At 35.2% G+C, this 23,811-nt stretch overlaps 2 protein-coding genes across 2 annotated transcripts; both read left to right on the top strand.

The window, feature by feature from the left end:
• The first annotated feature begins 1,077 nt into the window (after positions 1-1,077).
• LOC122047417 (uncharacterized protein At4g26450-like) lies at positions 1,078-17,909 on the top strand. Its single transcript, XM_042608701.1, has 4 exons — positions 1,078-3,029; positions 3,236-3,422; positions 3,570-3,618; positions 17,659-17,909. The coding sequence occupies exons 1-4, from the start codon at positions 1,117-1,119 to the stop codon at positions 17,709-17,711; spliced, it is 2,202 nt and encodes a 733-aa protein (XP_042464635.1). The 5' UTR covers positions 1,078-1,116; the 3' UTR covers positions 17,712-17,909.
• A 2,496-nt stretch (positions 17,910-20,405) lies between these two features.
• Positions 20,406-21,071, top strand: LOC122049588 (dirigent protein 22-like). The gene has a single exon (XM_042610960.1). The coding sequence runs from the start codon at positions 20,444-20,446 to the stop codon at positions 20,993-20,995; it is 552 nt and encodes a 183-aa protein (XP_042466894.1). The 5' UTR covers positions 20,406-20,443; the 3' UTR covers positions 20,996-21,071.
• Positions 21,072-23,811: the final 2,740 nt, after the last annotated feature.

The raw sequence follows: 23,811 nt of genomic DNA, 5'->3' as shown, positions 1-23,811 counted from the left end.
ATGGGGATAGCATCCTTATATCCACTCTCGTTTAACCTGTAGGGATTTGAAAAATCTCTAAACTCGAATCTTAAAATACTCTCCGAATTCGTCTCCATTTCAAATTTTTCCCATAGAACCCTAGACCCATAGAAAAAATTATCATACCTAACCATAACCATACTCTCCAACTTTAATTTTACACCATATTTAGCTTATTATATTTTTTTAATAAAATTGTATCTCTTATTATTTTATCGTAAACTCTCTAATGGATTTAAATTTATCATATTCATTCACCAATAATAATTATGTATTTATAGACACTCTTGATTTTGATCATATTTAAAATTTCTAAATTTGGATCCTATATAACTATCAATAAATTTGGGTCAAAATTACTCAAATTTATTAGATTCAATTAAAATTAAGACTTGTAACTATGCCTTGTAATTTTGATTCCATGCCTTAGTTAATCCGCTTGAGTTTTTTTTTTTTTTTGTTTAAATCAACATTTTCCTAAAGGAGACAAATAATAATTTATAATATTATAAAATATAATAATAATAATTTTTTAAAACTTTAGATTTACTTTGGTGGTTTAGATGCGTGTCAGATGAGAGAGTATATAAATAAAAAGGTATTTTTGAAAAAAAGTATACAGAGTTTGATAAATTTAAAAAATAAAGTGCGCTATTTAATATTTGTAAAAGTTGAGCATCCTCCACTAGAAAGCTTAACTAGTAACCAACCCCTAAAATTATTTTTCTTCCACCGCCTCCCTCTCCTCACCACTGCCATATCCCTTAATCAAAAACAAGAGAGCATAACTATTTATAATTATAACTATTGAGGTTGTGATCGTAATTAATTATGATCTCTTTAATTTAGATCGAGATGAATGATCAGATCACTTAAAGGCCGCTTTGCTCGGTGCCAGATTGGCCATTTGTTCACCGTCAATAATTTAGTTTTTAATTATATCTAAATTATAATTTGAAATGAAGTATTTAAAGGGATCATAATTAACTGCGGCCTAATTACTATTATAATTCACAATTACAAATGATGGGTCCAAGGCCTAAATCGTCCCATAGCCGGAGCCGATCGTTCTTTTTAATCCCAAATGCGTTTTCCATGAAATCTGGTTCAGGACCGAACGGAATGCAATCCAAGTACCGCAACGCCGGCGATGGATACCGGTCGGGGGCGTCGTTCGGCCGCCACCAGAGGCGCGGAGGCTTCAACCGCAGCTACCCGAAGCCCCACAACCGTCCCGCCACGAAACTGGAAATCCTAATGGAAGCCGGCCGCCTCGCCGCTGAATACCTGGTCTCCAAGGGAGTGTTCCCCTCCAGTGCTTTCCCACGGGACCTCGTAAGCGACGACACCCCGCATGAATTCGCTGGCCCCGCGCGAGAAAGCCCCATCCCTTCGTCTTTCAATGACTCCCGAGTTCCGGCAATGGAGAGGCTGGGGGACGCCGGTTCTGGCGCTGGCTATGCAAGGAAAAGGTTCAACGATGGTTACGATCGATTTGGGCCGAGGAAGAACGCTAGGGCGCGGCGAACAACGGGGTCGTACAACAGAGGTGATGGTGGTCCGGACTGGGGTAGGGAACGGGCAGGATACAAACCGTGGTTGGAACGGAGTAGAAGCTATTCTGATATGGTGGAAGAGGAAGACGATGATTTTTTGGGCCCAAGATACAACAAAGACCGCCAGAGCGGGCATGAGGAGGTTGGGAGCAGCAGGGTTGCTGGAGATGAACAGCAATCGAAGAATGAAGTGGTGGGCGAAACACTATCGGAGTCGGAGGACACTGGATCAAAGGCCAGTTCGTATAATACCAGAAAGGATGCCCCCACCGAGGGGTGTGCTGATGTGAACAGGGCAGACGATGTGATGACCTCAAATCCCGAAGTTGGAGAAGTTAAGAGCTGCGAGAGTGAAGACGTGGGTAATAAGGGCGTTGCGGAGATTTATTTGACCGTGAATCCTGGTGAAGTTGAGGAATGCGGCTCTGTCATTGATCACGGTGATACTCTGTTGAAACTTGGTGGTTCTCCAAAGGTGCCAAGAAGACTGCGGTCATCACTGGCACATAAAAACACTATTTTTCATACTTCTCCAAAGGTGGGAAATGGGGTTGAATGTGCTTCTGAAGGAGAAACTGAAATGGTTTTAGACAAACTCCCAATTGATGGTTCCCTGAAACAAACCCGAGCATCATTGACCTATAAAAGTTTCCTTGATTATGATCTCAGCAATGAGGGTGTGAATGTTGTCGAAGTTTCTGGTGGAGAAACTGAAACAATTGCAAACAAATTTCCAACCGATTACATAGTGAAAGATTCACATATACATCACAATGTCAATCCTGAATGTGAAATGCCAGTCAAGTTGTCTGATGATGATATCCAGTCCTCCAAGCAATCAATAGAGTCTCAGTGTGATCTTCAACAGAGTCTGCCTTGTTCAAAAATGTCCCTTACTGCAGTAGGTGTAGGTGTAGGTGAGGAAGATAAGGTTACTGAGCAGACTGGTAAAGAGGAACTTAACAAACAAGTTAGTTCACCTCCACCCAATACATCTCAGCAGAATGAGTTTTCTCAGCTTGATGGTGTTACAGAAACACAGTCTAGCCTGTTCATTAAGATGTCATCACAGGACGTTGAAATAACTAAGCCTGGTTATCAACTGAAACCAATCACTGCCCCTTCGGTTTCAATTGTTGATGCCGAAACCATTTTGAAAATAGATGGAGTAAAGTGTAACCAGCCAACTTCTTTTAAGATCTTTGACCTCAACGTAATGGAGGCTCCTGATGTAACTGATGTTCATGAGGACCATATGTTGGGTGCTTCCCATACTTCAGCTCTTCCACAGGCATCTGGAAATCAGCTTTCAGTTGATTTCAGCCTGTCAAGAAATAACAGGGCCAATGATACATACGACTCCAACCAACTTTCAGGTGACAGAAAAGCCATTCAAGTAATTGATTTGGAAGAAGACTCCCCAATGGAAGTAAATGATGTTCTGAAATCTAAGTAAGCATTTCATTCAACTGAATATTGGACAGTTTTTTGTATGTCATGGTTGGAAGATGTTAGACCTTGGTACATTATAGAGAGCTATTTCCCTAAATCAGGATATTAGATATCCTATATATTTAATGTTTTCCTCATTGACTTCTAAGGCTTGTCTATATGAAAGGCCACTTGATTAGTCTAACTTCAATTTAATGTCGTTATAGGAATGAAATAATATATCCAGTGGAGAATGCTCTAAACCACACAACACATTCAGATGAACTCCCTGTTGTTCAGGATACTTATGGTCCAGTCATTTCTGAATATCTGGAAGCTGATATGAGATGCAGCCCACAAGACCAAGCTGAACTTAATAACCTTCAAGTTGGAATGGGTCTTCATGGTGCAGAGGTAACATTCACTGAATCCTGGTATTGAGATTCAATTATTTTTTTCTAGTGAACAATGTCACTGTAACTTACATGGTGCAGAAGTATTAAATGCGATGTTGTTACTAATATAAACCTACTTATTATTTTGGCATTTGCCTTCTTATAGGGATTTGCTGTGGTTGATGATTCAATATATGGATCACTTGGAGATATAGGTTTGTCAAATATTATTTTGTTGTAGTTATTATGCTTTCCATGAAAAGGTTATTTATATCTAGCAAATTTGATTTGACCATTAGTTTATTGTGACTTCTTTTTCGTTTGCTTATCAACTGGCATGTTTTATTCACTACTTTACACACACGCACACGCACGCACGCACGCACGCACGCACGCCCACCCACACATCATATTGTGATTCAAAACCAATATCTTACGTCCATGATTGTCTATCTTCTTGGAATTGATATCCATTCAATTCTAGTTAGTACACTAGGATATGGTAAAGAATTGGAACATGAAAAGTAATAATGCAGACTGAGGGATTTGATTTTTAGAAAGTAGATTTGCAAGAATTTATTGTGATAAGTTTCCAACTTTAGGAGAATAATCAGTTAAAGGAAGCCTCCAATGTGGTAATTTTCTTAGTTAGGACCATAGAGAAGTGTTGGTAGAAGTTTATTTAATTTAGTTTCATTTCCTAGTTTATAATTTGATTTATTTTCTAGTGTAATTGAGTCCTTTTAGGTATAAGATTATTTCTTACAATATCTTTACTTTTTTTTCTGATTTTTTTTTGGGTTTGTAGCCGTTAAAAGGAACAACAATTCCCCCATGAGATCAATTATATCTATATTAGAGATTATCTAATCCCCATGTCACGTCAATGTAAAGTATTGTGTGAATTTTAATTTACTTTGGTGCTACTTTGATATCTGGTTCTTGATGTTGGTGTTTGACAGTCTACTTTCTCTTACACGACTTCATTCTAATTATTGTGAATGCATCCCACCACATCCCTCAACCATGGTCTACGTCATTCCACTTAGGCACTATCACAAGCATTGCTGCCAATGAGCCTAACAAGCAATTCTAAGTCTCTGCTGCAATCTAGTGACTATTTTGATCCTTTTCACCCTTTACTCACCTTTCCAGTCCATCGTTTCAGATTTATTCGCCTTATTCATAATTCAAAGCTAGAGCATTCCTTAGGCAAGTTTGCTATGCATACCTGCAATCCATCCTTCATAATTTATAAATTTGCCACTAGATTTGACACAACAAACAACATTCCTCATCAGATAGTTCCTTTTCATTGTTTGCATATTCAGACTACCCAACACTGGCTGCTCTTGTGATGCCATCCAGTGTTGGAACTACCCATCTCCTTGTTTTTGTAGCGTTGGAATCAACTCTAGAGATTCAACATGCCTAAATAAGGCTGGCAGAACTCCTTTTCTTTCTCGTAAACAAAGAAATTCTCTCCCTTTTGCCATCAAAGACCTCTCATTTGTGGGATCGAGGTGAGCGAGAGAGGGGGGGGGGGGGGGGGGGTGAATCATGCTTTTAAAATTTTTTAAAATCAATCTTAATTTTGAAATAAGAGATTAGTTGAAGTTGAAATGAAAGGCAAGAATAAAATTGACATAGCCATTTAATGTGATTCAGTAATCCCAAGGTTTCTACTCTACAACCTAGTGATGAGTGAATCAGTCCTCGTCAAAAATCATTATATTTTCTCCTTTCTAAAAGTTTTCAGAGGTGGGAAACCTTTACACAATTTTACTAAGTAATACAATGTAAAAGCCAAATATTTAACAATGAAAGAAAAAAATTGGCGGCCAATAATAATGACAACTTAAATAAAATACCAAAAGAAGAATGCTAAGTTATCTGAAATTAGACCTCTTTGTTGTCTGTGGAAAGCTTCTGAATGGAACTTTTGAAGCTTAGTTTGTGTTGATTGAACGACCAACCATCTAATTGGCTGCCATGTGTACTCAACATCTGGATCGACTGTTGACTTTGTTACCTGGCCTAATTGTAGTGTTCATGTGGTCGATCAACCCGTACAAATTTTACCGAGTCGAGTTTATCCTTCTACTTCGTCAGCTATTGACTTTAACATATGGTTGACCATTACTATTCATTTGGTTGATAATCTAGATAATGTCTGTGGCCGGATCTTATCGATAACCATTTCCCATGGCCATATCAACTATTGACTAAGTTATCCTTGTCAACCATTACTGTTCATTTGATCGAATACTTTGTGGGACTTGACTTCTGGTTAACCACTAGACAACATCTGGTCAACCAACTCTAGCCAAAATAGAATTGAACGGAACTAAATAGTTTTCCTTGCAATTGATTGATTCCTTCAATTTCTTTAACAAATATTTTATATTTCGAAACAAATGTGAAGAAATACATATATTTGAGTGATAATGAACTATTATTGTTCAACCATGATAACTGATGCGGTGATAAAGGAGACCCACTGAGTGTGGGTCAAAGGAGGAAGATAGTAATCTACGTGAAGGTCAAAGTCAAGGATGTCAACGTTAGAACCGACAGACCCACCAAAGGGTGGCCGAACGGAGCCCTACATCAAGGGTCGACCTGCATATGTTGCCCGACCGGCAAAGAGATGGGCCAAGCGAAGCGCCCGTGCAGCCAAGATCACTAGAAATTCGTCACGGAGCAAAGTAGCCTGGAGATGACCGAAACGTTATTCCGGTCGGGTAATAATGTACTATCGAAACTCATCGCCGTATGGAAGAGCAGCCGAGTCCTTCCGAGCGGAGGAGTACTTGGCCGATCAAAGGAGTACTTAGCCGAGCGGCTATCCCGCTCGGCCAATCAGCGGGAACACGTGTCTTTGGATATACTTTTGGGAGATGGTGCCGCTGACATAAGGCATGGTCAACAGGTAGATCGTACGACGGACAAATCGGAGGGTGTGCCCACGACCAATTGGAGAACGTGTCCATGACCACATGTCCAGGACCAATTGGGGAACATGTCCGCAAATAATGAGAGAAGTGCCCACACCTCGAAAAGCGTGCATGTCGCCCACCAGGGCATTATATAAAGAGGGTCCGTACACTGGCGCAGGTACACATGATTCAAGGTTTACGCTTGTGTTACTGTTGTTCCGTCTTTTTCTTCGCGCCGGTGACTGACTTGAGCGTCAGAGGGCCAACGCTGAGACCCCTTCCGCTCAGCACTGACGTTTATTGTGCTTGCAGATCAGAGCATGGTCTACATCCAGTCAACGCAGCAGCCACATCCCTAGCTTTTCGTTTTCACGATTTTCGGACAGGATTAACAACCATGATCATGGCTTGAGAACCAAATCTGGTGAACTAATATGTTACAATATAGTTGACCAGAGTCAATTGACTGTGTAACCACTACCCCAATTTAATTAGAATATGTAAGCCATCTTTTTTAGAAACCTATATATCCCTTGTCTGCCACCCTATTCCACTGTAGAATCACCATTACAGTCCCTTGTTAGTCTATCTGATGCTCAAGAAAGGAAGGCTTATGCATAAAGGACTAACATTGCCAACAATCAAGTTGTTAAGCTTGGTCCCTTCTCTTTGGATTTCATTTGTCCAACTCTATTTGGGTTAAGTTTGACCATCTTAGAGTAGAAAAAAAATTAAGGGTTATTTGGCCTGTGATTTTTTTTCCCCAATTCTTCATTTCAAAGAAATGAAGAATGCGTAAACAATTTTTTTTGCTTTATATAAAAACTAGTTTGGTTTAATAATATTGAATTATTCCTCGTGATAGAAATAATGAGAATTTATTTGCTTGATTATTAATTTATATTGTTATAATAACAACAATAAAAATTAAAATTATAATAATAAAACAATTAAAATAATAATAATAATAATTAAACCATTAAATAATAATAAAAAAATTAAATAATAATAAATTAAATAATAATAAATAATAATAAATTAAATAATAATAAAAACATTAAATACTAATAAAAACATTAAATAATAATAATTTATTTGTATAAATTTATCATTTTTAGTTTTCCATTTTAAAAATAGAGATGAGATCATGGTATAAAATATCGTATCAGTTTGCATTGACAGAATATACCATCTTTCTCGTTGACTAACATTGGCATAGAGTCGCGACCTCGTGAGGTCTTGGAGGTAGTCGCAACCTTATGGCAGCCTTGCGAGGTCACAAAGATAGTTGTAACCTCACAGTTGCCACTGCGAGGCCATGTCATTTTAAAATTTTTTTTTTAGAAAGTTAATTTCAATTCCTTTCCTTATTATTTTTTCTCTCTTAATTTTTTTTCCTCCATCACTATTATTTTTTTCTTTTCTTCATCCGTCCATGAGAGTAAACATAGAGAAAAAAAACCGCTTTAGCTCTTTAAGGATGGTTAATTTTTTTCTCTTCTTTATCCATCCACGAGATAAATAGAGAAAAAAACTCTTAAAGCATATTAATTTTTTTCCTCAAAATAGCAAAAAAATCTCTTTAAGATGGAGGAAACAAATTGCTAACCTTATAAATTATAATATTATGAATTAAATTATTATATATAAAATTTTGATTTTATTTTAAAATGATCAAAATAAATCGAAATCTACTTGTTGGACTTCAACTTATCCTAAATTGACTTTTATTCCATAAACATTAAATATTTCATGAAATAATATTAAAACTTGAACTTAACATTCAATATCTCAAATATAATTCAATAATAAACATATAACAATCAAATATTAATGAAAATATTTTTAATCAATATATTTATATTTGAAAAGTACCCAAACTGAATCGCACGGTTTGAAATTTTAAACTTTGGATGAGATTTAGAAAATTACTTTTGTTTGTTCTCTATGTTTCAAGTGCTATGTTGTTTGTCTTCTCCTATTTTAGAAACTCATTTCAAAGAAATAAAAAATTTCTGTTTATAGGAAAAAATTGAAAACTTAGAACTAGCTTACATTGGCCCAATCAAATAAGGTTGGAGTGGTGCACTTTATCCTTTTGACTTTTTAAAGACTTAACACAATATTTAGTACTAAAGGAGCGATACACAATATATTGTGGTAACGGCAGAGATTATGAAAGTCTTGCTTGGATCTGATCCAAGTCTAATTTCAAATAGAGGCTTGAACCATAGGAATTTCAACAGTTGATTAACTCATACCGCCCAATTGAATTCACATGCTTTCTTTTTAAAATTACTGTTATTTAATTTGTTAATTTATTCTTCTTACAAAATCCTTGTATATCATTTACCTTATTCATAAAAAAAGTCTATATTATGACTAAATTATCATGATAGCTTCATTTCTTGTTCCTTTATATATCATCCATTATATTTTTGCTTGTAGAATATATTCATTACCTATCATATTATATTTATTGTGTTTTAGTTTGTCAATATGCTTAGATTGGTATGATGAGAGGAAGCAATAATATTATTTGATAAAGGAAAATTTAAGAGGAAGAGTTGTAATCCTAGTGGATAGAAATTGAAAATTGTATTAAATCAAAACTACTCCAATACCTGGATCGTAATTGTGAGATCGGGAGAGATGCTGATGATGGGGTTGAAGTGTAATTTATCATAATTAACAAATGCAATGGAAATTAAGTCTTTTTTAGTTTTTGAGAAAATACCATAGAAATTAAATATTTTCAAGTTCTTGAAAAATACAACAAAAATAGTTAATATGGTTTTTTGAAAAATATGCACAAAGGAAGTATTGAATTAGACAGATTTGTGTGAGTACAGAAGGTCTAGTGCAAAAGAAAAGTAGATCTATGCACTCGTATGGTGAGTCACCCCTAGAAAATCCATTATATTTTCTCTTTTTTAAAGGTGGAAAAACCTTTTACAAATCCCAACAACATATAAATACGAAGATGATGATAATATGAAGCTTAAAGTTAGAGAAACCTTAAGCTTAAAAATTGAAATGAGAAAAATAACTGTAATAGTACAGCAAAAAACTATGAAACTTGAAAAGAACTGCAATGGAGAGCTAAGAGTCGCATAATTCTTAGATGGAACACTTGTTTCTTTTTTTGGATAAGTAAAAGTGGTATATCATCTATCCAAAATGTACAAAATGAGGTTTTAGGTTCTATTCATGTCTGATGTAGTATCAAATCTGAATAGATACCTAAAGACCTATATCTGCACACTCTTGAATATCCTTTCTACATCTAACTAACCCTCACCAAAAAAATTACGACTTCGGGCCCTCCGCACATAATGTGTCAACGATGATACAGCTAAATGACGAGCCTTTGTCACCATCCTGCTCCCTCTATAATACCATCCAAAGACACGGATTGCCCTCTGGATGCATATGCAGCGAACCTCAAATCCTCCGCCATAGGTCTACAATCGGGGGGCATTGGAAGAACAGATGCTCATGTGTCTCTAGCACTTGTCCACAAAGCGTGCATTGTTGATCCTCCTAATGCTCCTGTTGGTCTTTGGTAGGGAGCCTCCGCTGTGCAAGCATCCAGAAAGTGATTGCATAACTCCGTTGAATGTAAGACTTCCACACTGTCTGTGCCTATGGCACCTGGGACTAGGACTTCAGAAGAAATCGTAAGCCTAGGTGACTCTGTCATCTTGTGAAAACCACTCTACCAGTCTCTATCTATTCTAGCTGCCTTAGGTGACCCAACAACCTCAAGGATGAGATCTCGTATGTGTTGTAAACGCTTGATCAGCGAGGAATCTGAATGAATTGCTTGCCTGGACCACAAATCAATGAGACTCATGTAGGTATGATGTACTCATTTAATCCATAATACATCCTCCTTTTCTTGAATCCTCCAAAGAACCTTAGCTAGGAGGGCTAGGTTCCATGCCTGTAAGTCTCTGAATGCCGCCCTCAGGTTTTTGGTCTACACATATCCGCCCAAGACCATAGAGGGTGCTTGGACGTCCACATGAAAAACCGATATATGCTGTAGATACAGTCGATGATACCCTGATGTAGCGGCATAATAGAAATCTAGAAGCACTCGACTCTATGAAGTACTAAAGTAATAAGCTGCACCTTGCTTGCATAAGACAATGTCCTACTTGGCGAGGCGTTGATCGGTCATATCATAGAATCAGTTAGCGGGCTATAATTAGATATCTGTAGGCATTGTGTAGCTTGTGGAACCCTTAAAATAATTGAAAGGCATAGTGCTTTCCTGGAAACTTGCGATGGATAGAAGCCTACTTCGTGTCGTATCATCAACTCCAGTGAGGTAAATATTGGACTTCAGGCGATTAACTTGAAGTGAGATCAATATCTTGCGATGGATATTTGCAATGTGAGGAAATTTGATGCAAACCTGGTAACTCCTGGTCGAACTATGTCTCTCTTCTTCGTGAAACTTCTCATCAATGATAAAGTCTTATGGTGAGCATAGATGAAAATGGTAAAAGCCTTGGATTGCTCAATCACCTTTTTATATCGTGGAAGTTTGCCAATACTTTCAAGCATGAGATTAATAGTGTGAGTTGCACATGAACTCCAAAAGATCCCAGGTCGTTTTTCTCTCATCAATTTAGCTGCAGCCATATTGTTGGTGGCATTGTCTGTAACAATCTGAACAATATTCTGAGCTCCTACTTGTTCAACACACTTGTCAACATACTCAAAAATAAGTTCAGCTGTATGCGCCTCCTCTGAAGACTCCTTAGACTCTAAAAATGTAGTACCCTCCTTGCAATTAACACACAAATTTAAGATGCTTCTTCTTTTTCTATCACTCCATGCATCTGTCATGATCGAGCATCCATTCTTTGCCCATTCTTCTTCATGTTTCTTCAGCAATTGTTTTGTTCTTTCAACTTCGGCTTTCAATAGTGGCTCCCTAAGTTGATATTGAGTTGGAGGCTTGAATCCTGGTCCAAATTGACCCACTGCCTCCATTAGTTGCTTGAAGCTATCATTATCAACAGCATTGAATGAGATTCCATTTTCATAAACCCATCTCCCAACATATTGTTGAACTTGTTGAGTTCTCTCTTTGAAAAGTGCCTCATTTATATTTTGTTGGCGGAGCACTTTACTTCCACTGGAGCCTGCATTTTCTGGAGCAATTGCCGATGCATATCTATCCATGGGGCCAAGTGGAAGAGGTTTCTTAATTCCATCCATCCCTTCAATTTCAAGGCCTTCTTCTTCATCTAGAGAAATAGCCACCTCTGCTCTACAACTTTGTTCTTCCATTATTTTGTTCTTCTTTCTGTTCCTCCCTTCTAAAATAGCCTGTTTGCACTTATTTTTGTCTTCTTGAGATGCTTTTCGACAACCAGATACATTTCCAGGTATATTTCCAATGTGCTCCTTTATCCTATACACTCCTCCTGACATTGTTTTTCCACATAGCTTGCATTTAATTTTGTCGAGGTTTTTAGGATCAATCAATATCCTAAACTCCCATCCGATGTCGTTTGACTTTTTTCTAAGCATTCCGGTTTCGGGTTGAGTGACAGATGCTGTCGAAGATGGATTGCTTGCCATTATGATAACAGATAACCTGAAAAAATTATATATAACAGTATAACTTAACAAGTTAATAACAAGTAACAACATAGCATAGTATGATAATAAAATTTAATTATACATTTTAACTATACCAAACGATACAAAATAATGAAATATAACATTAACAAGTCTGAGAATATTTTTTATATATCAATATATCTTAATCTAACTAATAAAATTTATTAGATAATCATAATAGATATTTGTTTAAAAAAATTAAATTTAAAATATATTTTTTATATTTTTTAAATCTGTAATGTGTAGCTTTTCTGGTTGTTTGAAATAATCTTATTCATGTTCAATTTCCGATATGTAGAAAGGCAAGGCTTAGATGATCCAACTATTATCAGTGACTTGTTTGAAATTGAAGATGAATAGAATTTTTAAAAAATTAATTTAATTTTTATATTTTTAAAACTGATTTATATAAATTAATAATATTAATTAGAATTTTTAAAATTTTAATATAATTTTAATATTTAATTATTTATAAATCTGATTAATATAAATTAATAATATATAAAATTTATAAATACAATTTATATACATTAATAATATGTATTATGATTTTTTTATTTTTTTTTTATATTTTTAAATCTGTTTTTTACTTTTATAAAATTATATATAAATTAATAATATTTATTAGAATTTTTAAAACTTTAATATAATTTTCATATTTTTATAAATTATAACTGATTTATATAAATTAATAATATTTATTAGATTTTTTAAAATTTTAATATAATTTTAATATTTATAAATCTGATTAATATAAATTAATAATATATAAAATTTATAAATACGATTTATATAAATTATTAAAATTAATAATATGTATTATGATTTTTTAAATTTTATTTATTTTTAAATTTTTAAATCTGATAAATGAAATGATAATTGAAAATAATTATAATAATTTTTATTTTTTTTAAATCTGTTATATAAATTAATATTTAATAATATTTATTAAAAAAATTAAATCTATTATTATTGAATGATTTGAATCCTTATTAGGTTTTATGAACCGAACCCTACCCTATTATTAAAATTATCCCGTTAGGAATTGTTTTAATTTATTAATTATTAAATAAAATAAATTCGTGAAAAAAAAAACGCCGTCGCGGCAGCAGGCGTCACGCGAAGTTGCGACGCCGCCAGCCGCCACCGGACTCCACCGGCGCCTCGCGAGAGGCCTCCGGCACCGACGGAAGTGTCGCGGAAAGCGTCTGGCGCATCGCGATGCTACCGGCGTTGCTCGAAGGAAAGCCGGACTTCGCCGGACGCGCCGGACGCGTCCGGCGACCCTTCCGGCGGCGTCTGATGCCCTGCGACGCGTCCGGTGTTACCGGAGAGTTGTCGCGACGACGAAGAAACAAAAAAAAAAAAGAACAGAACAAGAAAACCATAAAAACTCACCGGAAGCTGCTGCAGGGCGAAGACGCAAGTCGGCGAAGCACGAAGACGAAGCGCGATGAGAGAAGATGAAGCGCCAGCAAATCTGATTTAGCGAATCGCGATAAAAAAACATACCTAAAATACATAAGCCGCCGAAGCCCGCGTTGGCCGCCGAAGCCCGCGTTGGCCGCCGAAGCCCGCGTTGGCCGCGGAAGCCCGCCGAGGGCCGCCTAGGTCTTCCGCCTGACTGCTTTCCGGCGCGGCCTGTTGCCGCACAGCGCCTAGGCGGCCGCCTAGGGCGCAATTTAGAACACTGAGTGAGATTGGTTATTATCAATTAAATTCAAGGGATTAAACACCATGTCATGTCGGTCTTCATGGGAGATTTCGTTCTGCTTGCGGACTAGCACTGGCACGTTGTTGGGGAGACAAATGTGACCTTGCAGCATCCACGGTGAGGTCGCGGAGACAACCGTAAGGTCATGGAGACAACCACGAGGTCACAATATGACCTCAAGTGTCCTCCGTCAGACCGTAACACCCACTGTGAGGTTAATTTTTTTAACCTCTTTAATAATAATAATAATAATAATATTATTATTATTATTATTATTATTATTATTATTATTATTTGAGGGGGAGTTTTGGCGCAAAGGTAAAGTTGTTGCTTTGTGACCTAAAGGTTACGGGTTTGAATCCTGAAAACAATTTCTTGCAAAAAACATGGTAAGGCTGTGTACAATGGATCCTTTCCCTGGACCTGCAAGGCGGGAGTTCCATGCACCGGGCTGCCTTTTTTTATTAATAATATTAATTTTTTTTCATCTATCCATGAAAAAAATCTCTTTTAAAGGTGGTTAATTTTTCTCTCTCTATTTATCTACAAAGTAAATAAAAAAACCCTTTTTAAGATAGAGAAAAATAGATTATTTAAATAATAATAATAACATATAATATAATTTTTAATCTTATAAAATATTCTATGAATTAAATTATTATATATAATTTAGTGTAATTTTAAATTGATTTAAAAATTTAAATCCAATTTAAATTAAATCAACCTGACTGTGCATGTTTACTTGGTGGTTTTTAACTAATTTTAAATTAACTTTTACTCAATAAGTATTTAACATTTTATGAGATAATATCAAAATTTGAACTCAACTTATAATATCTCAAAGGTAACTCAATAATAAATATCTATAATAATCAAATATTAATAACTATTTTAAATTAATATATTGATATTTTAAAAAAATTGAAATCGTATCTGCACGACACAATATGGTACTGAAATCATATCGATCCGATTATAAATAAAAACTTTAACACGACTCGAAATTTTAAACATTGGTTGAATTCACTAATTTTGGAATTTCTCACTGCATCTACTCAACTGCCTCTTTGGCATCAATCAATTGTGTAAACTTTACTCGACTCAATCTACATACTAAATAGAATTATTTGCTGTTGTGCCAATCAATTGAACTAGATCTATTTGTGACCAATTTCCTTGGATCAGATTGTGCCATTTGCTAATGACTGTGTCATTAATGGATTGCCGACTAATATAGATGCGAGCCTATCCTCGACCAAATTCTTTGATGACTTTGATAGGTCATCTTCAGTTAACTGCAAGTCATAACTTTTAACTTCTTCAAATGATATTCTGGTTAACAATTATAATAATATGAATTTGAGTAATAAATTGACTAAATTTATGATTTAGTCGACTCAAATTGGAATAAAAATTGTTTTGTTGCAAATCTTAGTTAACTATACAAATCAATTGACAAACCCATTGACTTTGACTTTGACTTTGAAACACATATATTTTGGTCATAGCATCACTTAAATAAGAAAATTACTCTCACGTCTCACATGCTTAGAGATTACCTCTTGCACTTTTTCCATACCAAGTATTTAGTTATCTTTAACCACTTCTCGTCTACCATGCGATCTTGCCACCAAGTCTTCATTCGCTAGGTATCCAATTTACCTTGACATACTAGAATTTCATTTACTAACATCTATTAGACTTCCAAGTCGGCTAGCAATTGTGCGACTTTCTTTGCCAAATGTGTTGCTACAATTATGCATTAAGTGGTTGAGTCTAACCATATTGCTACATTGCTTTGGTTTAATATATAAAGGTTTAAAGTTAGATTTATATTATTGTATTCATGCCCTTTGTTCCTTTGTTAAGTTTGTAGGTGCAAGGTTTACTGATACTAACATTGCAAGTTCAATGGGAGAATCAAATAGGAGTTGATAGAAATCCAAGTGGGTTGAGGACAATCAAACATTAGGCAAAGGAAGTTCCATAGGCGTGGGTAGATTTGGAAGTTCAATAAGTGTCGACAGATAAAGTCCATATAGGTTAAGGTGGACACATACCTAGTGGATGAAGGAAGACCTGGAGGCGAGGTCTCTTGGTAGATGAGAAATCCCAGTAGGTCAATGACAACTAGATGCTTGACATGGAAAAAGTCTATGAGGTAATCTCTTAGCATGTAAGTAATAAATAGGATATCATTTGAAGAAGTTGAAGGTTATCACTTGGAGTCGATTGAAGATGACAAATTAGTCTAATGGTAAAATAGTAGTCAGTGTTCGGTTAAGGATAAACTCATATCTATATCAATTGACTAATGGTAAAAGGATGATCAATTGATGACACAATCAACAAATGACAAAATTTAGTCAACTAATGCAAAACAATTTAAATTCAAGTGAACCGGACGTGATCCAAAAGGATGCATCAATGTATGATTTTGTTTAATCGACTAACAAGTAGATTTAGTTGATTGAAAATGAGCCCAATCATAAGAAAATGTGTACATCTAACAAAATGAGGTGGCGGAGAATAAAAAACTGAGCCCAACAAGACGTACCTAGGTTTATGTTGAATGAATACTCACTACCTATTACTTTTGTGCCAAGATAATAAATCTCGCATGTTATATTGAAAAAAAGTTTCCTTGCATGGCATTTTAGGAGAAACTCTATGAATTTTGGTTTGAGAAATTTCTACAATAAAACATGTTAGAGTGTTTGGTTGTAAAGATTACATTCTTAACACCAAGCTTAATTTGGAATTTTTCTTTTTTTTGGCTAAGGCAGAAGAGGGTCTCTGATACCGATTAATAAGCAAATGATAATTGAAATCTTGTAGTAGATTGATAGATTTTCTTTTAAGTAACAAATCTAATAAAAGGTCACCACCAAGTTTAACTTCACTAACAGATTCAGAAATTCACCATCATCAGGATGCATAAACTCAGATAGAGACCCAAACTAGACATCATGCAAGGATAAATCTAAGAGATACATAGAATAGAAGAGGAAACTCAGAGATTTTCTGAATTGACCGTCAAAGTCTAAACTTTTTTCTTACTGCAAACAGCAAAATAAATACTAGTGTATAAAACATCCCTCCATGTTTTGGGAAGTACGAAATTTATTGATTGACTATTGATAACTAACCTTTTTAATGTTTTCCTTGGTAAAGAAGATAAAGCTGAACAACATAACTTTTCCTTGAAAATACAAAATCTGCTAAAAAAGTTAACTGGTTGATTTATTACTGATAATTAAACTCTTTAATACTTTCCTTGGTCAAGAACATAAGCTGAAGTAATTCTCCCTTTGAATTTGCACACTAGACCACCTATTAAAGGAACAACAATAACTTTTCCTTAACTCTTTAGCATTCATTTGGCTTATAGACTGTAGATAATACAGTAGGGTCAGCGAGATTCACAAAACCTGAATGCAGCACATTAAGCACTCCTTTGTCAATCTCGCTGGGTTAGAAAAACTTATCCTCAAGTGCTCATTTGTTCCATGATAAGTACTTAAATCAGCCACATTACACATTGGAGACACTCCATAATCTTCAGGGGCTCGATCTCAGGCATTTCTTGCCAATTTTCTTGAGCACCTTAAATGGACCATCAGCCTTGGTTTCAATTTACCAAATTTACCAAAGTATGATTTCCAATGACCGATAAATAGATGGAATCAAGTTCACACCTTGCAAGTCATATACATCCTGAGTTTTTCCATAGTAATACTGGATTAATGTGCTTTATACCCTGATAAGATATCAATATATTGATCTGTATTCATGATTGCTGTTTCTTGATTAATTACTGCCTGTGTGGCTGTACTTTTCAATCATCAAATTGGTTATGAATATTAAGTTCAGTAGGTAAATTAGACCATCTCTTGATAGCTTTAAATTATGACTACTGAAAAATTTGTGTCTATCTGAGCAAAATTTTGTATTCCCAGGATTTATTGACGTGTGGGACCAGCCACCACAGGATTATGAGAAGTTCTTTTGACATTTCAATTGCATCCTAATTCTATTAAAAGGTTGCCCAATTCCATTGGAAACATCTAGGCAATTAATACTTCTCACTGTTGTATTATTAATAGTTGCAAGAATCAATTTGGTTGGTTCATGGGTTGAGATTTTTTTTCTTCCAAAATTTAAAATTAAAGTGTAAAACTCAATGAGCTGGTGAGTTTGATCGGCCTAAATTGTAATCTAAATTTAAAATTTTTATTTTAAAATTTGTTTTGATAGGCTTGTGGGCTTGGCCTGTTTAAAACGTAATCCAAATTTAAAAATTTCAATCTTTTATATATATATATATATATATATATATATATAATTATAATGGGATCAGATTGCTTAACCCGTAATCTGTCTTGAGTTGGGTTGAAAATTTTTTAGTCCATTAAGATGGTGGGGTTGGCCACCTCGTCTTGCCACAATGATGGCCCATTTGAGAACACTACCTATGAAATGGATTATGAATAGTAGCAACCATTATGTATGACATATAAAAATGTATAGAATAAGAAATGAAAATATTAGAGATAAAATCAGAGTTGTATCTATTAAGAGAAAATTCAGAAAGATATGTTTAAGATGATATGAATATGTACTCAGATGATCAATAAATATTCAAGTTAGGTGGTGTGAAACTATGATAAATATATACATCAAATGAGTAAGAGGAGATAAAAAAAATTTAGTTAATAATAATAGAATAAGATTTTTTTTAAAAAAATATAGATAATAATATAGTAGAAGATAGAGTCTAATGGTTAAAGCTATCAGATGGATAAACCCGTGGTGGGGCACACCGGCCCGTGGCAGATCGACCATTTGGTGGGGTGGGTCGACCCACCATCTTGACGGCTTGGGAAATCACTATTCCAATTCAAGATGAATTGTGGATTAGGCGGGCCAATCCATGAGCCCATCAAAAAATTAAAAAAATGAAATTATATATATATAATAAATTAAAATATATAAATTTGAGTTATGAATTATACCAGCTAAACTCACAACTTAGTACACAGATGTGATGTCAAATATCTTTATATTTGAGATATAAATTTGAGTTATGAATTATACCAGCTAAACTCACAACTTAGTACACAGATGTGATGTCAAATATCTTTATATTCAAAGTTCAATTGGAGGTTTGAATTTCACATTCTTAATTGATGGTATGTATTTCCAAGCGATTGATTTCCTTTCTTTTGACAAATATTCTTTATTTGATTTGGGTGTTGGAGGAGTCCGATCCAATTCAAATTAAAGTCCTGTCTTGAAAGTTGTTGAATTTCCTATTTAAATTTTAAGTTTTAGGAATTTTTTTATCCTCAACTTGCGGGCCAACCCAAGTTCACCGTGGGCTAATCCATGCGGATCGTGGGCCCAAGCGAGCAGACCTATCTAGATCCGCCTATAAATGGGTTGATAAAATTTCAACCTAATCTGTATGAATTGTTTGGCAGGGTGAGCCAACCCAATGGGTCAAACTCAAATTGACAGCTTTACTAATGGTGCATAATGATTCATAATCGATTTCATTTAGTGGGATAAAGTTTGATTGCTATTGCATTCCATCACCTATGACTTTAGGCATGTTCCCCTGCACATTTTCTATTAGATAGAATGTTGAAAATAGAGGGGAGGGGTTGTGCATAATCTTTCCTCAAATTATACATGCAGATATACAAACAATTGTAGCAAAGGTGAAATCCGCTATCCCAATGGCCCCACACGGCCGATCTCATAGTCATCTATGAGGAGGTAAATTAGAAACGTACAATTAGCCACTATGGGGCAAGGTATTTTTCTCAACTTTGTCAAGATTCAATTCCTCACCTATTGTAGTAATATCCATCCCATATTAATCAACTCAACCATGCCCCGGGGGCATACAAATGTACAAACAAAATAAGTAGTGCAGTGGAATCAATTCATGTCGTAACATTCGACCCTTTTCATTATTGTGTTTAAAATGCGCGTGAAATTTTTTAGGACTTGGGCAAATCACATGGAGCCTTGGCACGTTCAAGGAACTTGATGGCTCGATGGTCAAGGTTCATGAATTATTTTGTGTAACGGATTGACGTAGGCGCTATGGTCATCGAATTGTCTTTTTTTCATATGAATTATTTTGTGTAGAAATTTATTTTCTTATTTACTAATTTATGATGGGCTAAATTAGAAATAAGAAAAGTTTATAACTTTTCAGATATAAATAGTGGATTATATCTTAATTCATATATATGTAACCCTAATTTTACTTAGGGCCCATTATCATAAAATTCTAGGAGGATGCATATTAATATGAATGATTTCAATAAGATTAAATATCTATCGTTATAGATTTAGATATATTATTGTTCATTATATATTTTGATATGACACAGAGGACTTTGAATTTAGATTTCTATTATATAATTATTATTGGTTATTGAATTTTCTCTTTTTTATATACACAGAGAAATGATATCGTTGCACACTTTATGTTTTATATATATATATATATATATATATATTCACTTTTTAAAACCTAAACTCTACCCGAATACTTTCATAATCACTTGTTCAATAAATAAATGTAAATCTCGAAGAGGTTATACCAGATCATTACACCAGCCACCATTATTTTGCAAGGTTGGTGGTCTGCCCCCATCTTCCCAGTGCTAACTCTTTTATATTAATGATGATTTGAGAAGCGCGTACACTAGTAAAAATATTGCAATCATGTGCATGAGGATGACTCTCCTGCTTCTCCTCACGGTTAAGAGTCTCCTTCCCACGATCTTCTCGGCCGATGGAAGCAGCAAAGCGGAGAACGTGACCCATCTCCACTTCTTCTTCCACGACGTCCTCAGCGGCCGCAACGCCACCGCCGTCAGAATAATTGACCCTGTCACGTCACCAGCGGGGACGGGGACGGGGACGTTGTTCGGCTCGGTGGTGATGATGGACGACCTGCTGACGGAGGGGCCGGATCCTTCTTCGCAGGCCGTGGGCCGGGCTCAGGGCTTTTACGCTTCGGCAGACCTCACCGAGCTAGCCTTCCTCCAACCCATGAACCTCGTCTTCACCGCCGGAAAATATAATGGCAGCGTCCTCACCGTGCAGGGCCGGAACGCTCCTTTCCATGAGATGCGCGAGATGGCGGTTGTCGGCGGGAGCGGCCTCTTTCGATTCGCCCGCGGCTACGCGCAGGCGCATACGCACACAGTATCTGCCAACGGGGATGCGATTGTCGAGTACAATGTGTATGTCATGCACTTTTCTCAAAAGTAATGACGTTGAGATGATGGATTTTTTTTAGTTGACACGGTATTTTCAATTTAAATAATTTGATTTGAGAAACTAAAAAGATGTCTTACCGTTACGCCATTGCCATAGCAATACTATGTTCGATTGGACTCTATCAACTTTATCTAAGATATAGAATTTAATTTTTAAGAGTGATAATAGAAAAGTTGACAGATAAATCATTTTTACTGTCACCCTACGGAATTATACATGAAATTTTCATCTCATACAGCGGATCCTTTTCTTTGTTCGAGAATTTTCTCCCTTATTCCATCTCGTACTGAAGAGTAATTAAAATCAATTCAATATGAAATTAATTTTTATAATTAAATGAATGAATTGAAACATAAATTTTTTAGATTAATTTTTTAAAAAGATCAATTTTAAATTTTAGATCATTTTAAATTTATTTATTAATTATATATCTTATTTTTAAAAACCTAATTGATTCTTTATTTTCCACATTGATTTTAAAAAATGTGCACTCACCTTGTTTCCTATTCCTCTTTCGTATTCTTTTCCTTCCTCACCTAGTGATCTTGTGCATTTGTTCTCCTAATGATTCTGTGCCCTTTTACTACCTCGTCGATGACAGACCCTTTTTCTTTCTCATTCTCTTCCTCGCTCTTTTGGTTGTTTTTGTTCTTCTTCTAAAAGTATATGTATGAGAAAATTTTTTTTAAAAAAGAAAGAATTTATTTGATCTCAAAAGCTACATTTGATATTTGTTATTAATATTAAAAATCAATTGAAAATTTAAATGAAAAATTAATTAAATTTTCACTAGATAATATATTAGAAAAAAATAAATTCAAAATTAAAATCAAGATAGAATATTATTAACAATAATAGGAAAGAATTTTTTAAAATTAAAATAGAAAGTCTTCAACAATATTTTAAAAGATTAAATAATTTAACAATTTTATTAATTAAAAAAGATTTATTATTTTCAATATAAAAATTTAATTAGATTTTTTGTATTTCAAAAACTAAGAAAATTGGATTTTATAAAAAAAAATTATTTTTAAAAATTAATATAATTTTTTTAAAAATATTAAAAATCTAAATTTTTTTTTAGAGAATGGTTGAGACAGCTGACAGCCTGGTCGTCCATCATCGTCACCATGCTGAAGAATGTCGCCATCCCGTCCTCGCTGGCGACGTCACCGGGTCAGTGATGCGGACGGCGGTAGCATTGCGGCCGCTGACAACGTCGTGGAAGAATTAAGAAATGGAGGTGGGACACGTTCTCCGCTTTGTTGTTGCCATTGGCCGAGAAGATCGTGGGAAGGAGACTTGTAACCGTGATGAGAAGAAGCAAGGGAGTCATCCTCATGCACATGGTACGCACTTATCAAATCATCATTAATGTAATAGCGTTAGCTTGTGGAAGATGGGACCGGATTTTCTGGACAGCAAAGTGTGATTATGGATCACTTCATTCATAAGTGGGATCTCATAAACCCCGTCTGTTATACAAGTAGGGTCAATGAAATCTCACCTATTAATAACCTCTGGTCCAAAAGCGAATTAAGGATTACGATCAAGAGGATCCCGGCTGATGGAAGATGGGGATAGCCTACCAACCTTGCAAAATAATTATAGCCTGCTAATGAGCTAGGTGCTAGAAAATGATTTATTATTTAAAATAGAAATCTAAATTCAATATATTAGATCACTTAATTGAATTCCACTTTTAAATTAGTCATTTAAAAATATATTTAATTAAATATACTAGTCTTGACAATCTCAGCTATTTATATTATAAACATATTTATCTAGCACTTAACATTTTATTATTTTGAATCAGAATGTCATCCATCTAAAATTCTAATATTGGATATAGAGTGACTGTTATATTAATCGCAACTGAACCTTCACGATAATGGGCAACAAAACCACATAGATCAATTAGGGGTGTGTAGTAGGAAGGTGTGCTAGGTACTTTTTAAGTTCGTGAATGCTTGCTAGCATTTTTCATCTCATGAAAACTGAGCCGACTTTTGGAGTACTTGAACAAAGGTAAGCTAGCTTGGTTGACTTGGAGATGAACTGGTATAGTGTAGTAATTTTGTCAACTAACCTCTAAACTTTGTTTATGTTTTGAGGAGAAGACGTATTCTGCAGGGCTTGAATTTTCTCTAGATTGGTCTCAATTTCTCATTTAGTAATAATGTACTTGAGGAAACGCCCACTTTTGATGTCAAATAGACACTTACTCTGTTTAAATTTGAGGTCGTTCCTCGCCAGCGTACCACATCCCTCCTTGATGTCACTGATCAAGTTCTCTTTCCAAGTCGTTTTGATACAAATGCCATCCATATATATCTCAATATTTCTCTTGATTTGATGTTTAAACACTGGATCCATTAGCCATCGATAAGTTGTACCTTTTCTTGATCCTTGGATGTCAGAGGGATTTGATGGTAATTCTGATACGCGTCCAACATGTAGACGAGCCCACTGACTGGTCTATTTAGGGGAAAGGATAGTAGTCTTTTGGGCAGGCTTTGTTAATGTCCCAGAAATCCACATAAACTCGTCATTTTCTTGCGGGTTTGGACACCAATACTATATTCACTAGTCAAGTTGGGAATTGAACTTCTTAGATGTATCTGGCTTCCAAAAGTTTGGTAATCTTAGAACGGATTACCTTGTCTTGATCGGGCCCAAAATATCGCTTATTCTTCCTGATTGGAAGAGATTTTGGTACAATATTGAGTTGGTCTCTATTACAATAGGAGATATGCCATTGACTTTGTGGGTCAACCAAGAAAAAATATCTTTGTTGCGGAAAAGAC

Source organism: Zingiber officinale, chromosome 2B, assembly GCF_018446385.1.
Source record: "Zingiber officinale cultivar Zhangliang chromosome 2B, Zo_v1.1, whole genome shotgun sequence".
In the NCBI taxonomy this organism is placed as follows: Eukaryota; Viridiplantae; Streptophyta; class Magnoliopsida; order Zingiberales; family Zingiberaceae; genus Zingiber; species Zingiber officinale.
The sequence above is the reverse complement of the archived record's forward strand: the minus strand, read 5'-3'. Positions and strand labels throughout refer to the sequence as shown.

Coding starts and splice junctions, on each gene's coding strand:
- LOC122047417 (XM_042608701.1), top strand. CDS start 1,117: ATGAAATCTGGTTCAGGACCGAACGGAATGCAATCCAAGTACCGCAAC. Junction 3,423..3,569: donor TGGGTCTTCATGGTGCAGAG/GTAACATTCACT, acceptor GCCTTCTTATAG/GGATTTGCTGTGGTTGATGA. Junction 3,619..17,658: donor TGGATCACTTGGAGATATAG/GTTTGTCAAATA, acceptor TTGTATTCCCAG/GATTTATTGACGTGTGGGAC.
- LOC122049588 (XM_042610960.1), top strand. CDS start 20,444: ATGTGCATGAGGATGACTCTCCTGCTTCTCCTCACGGTTAAGAGTCTC.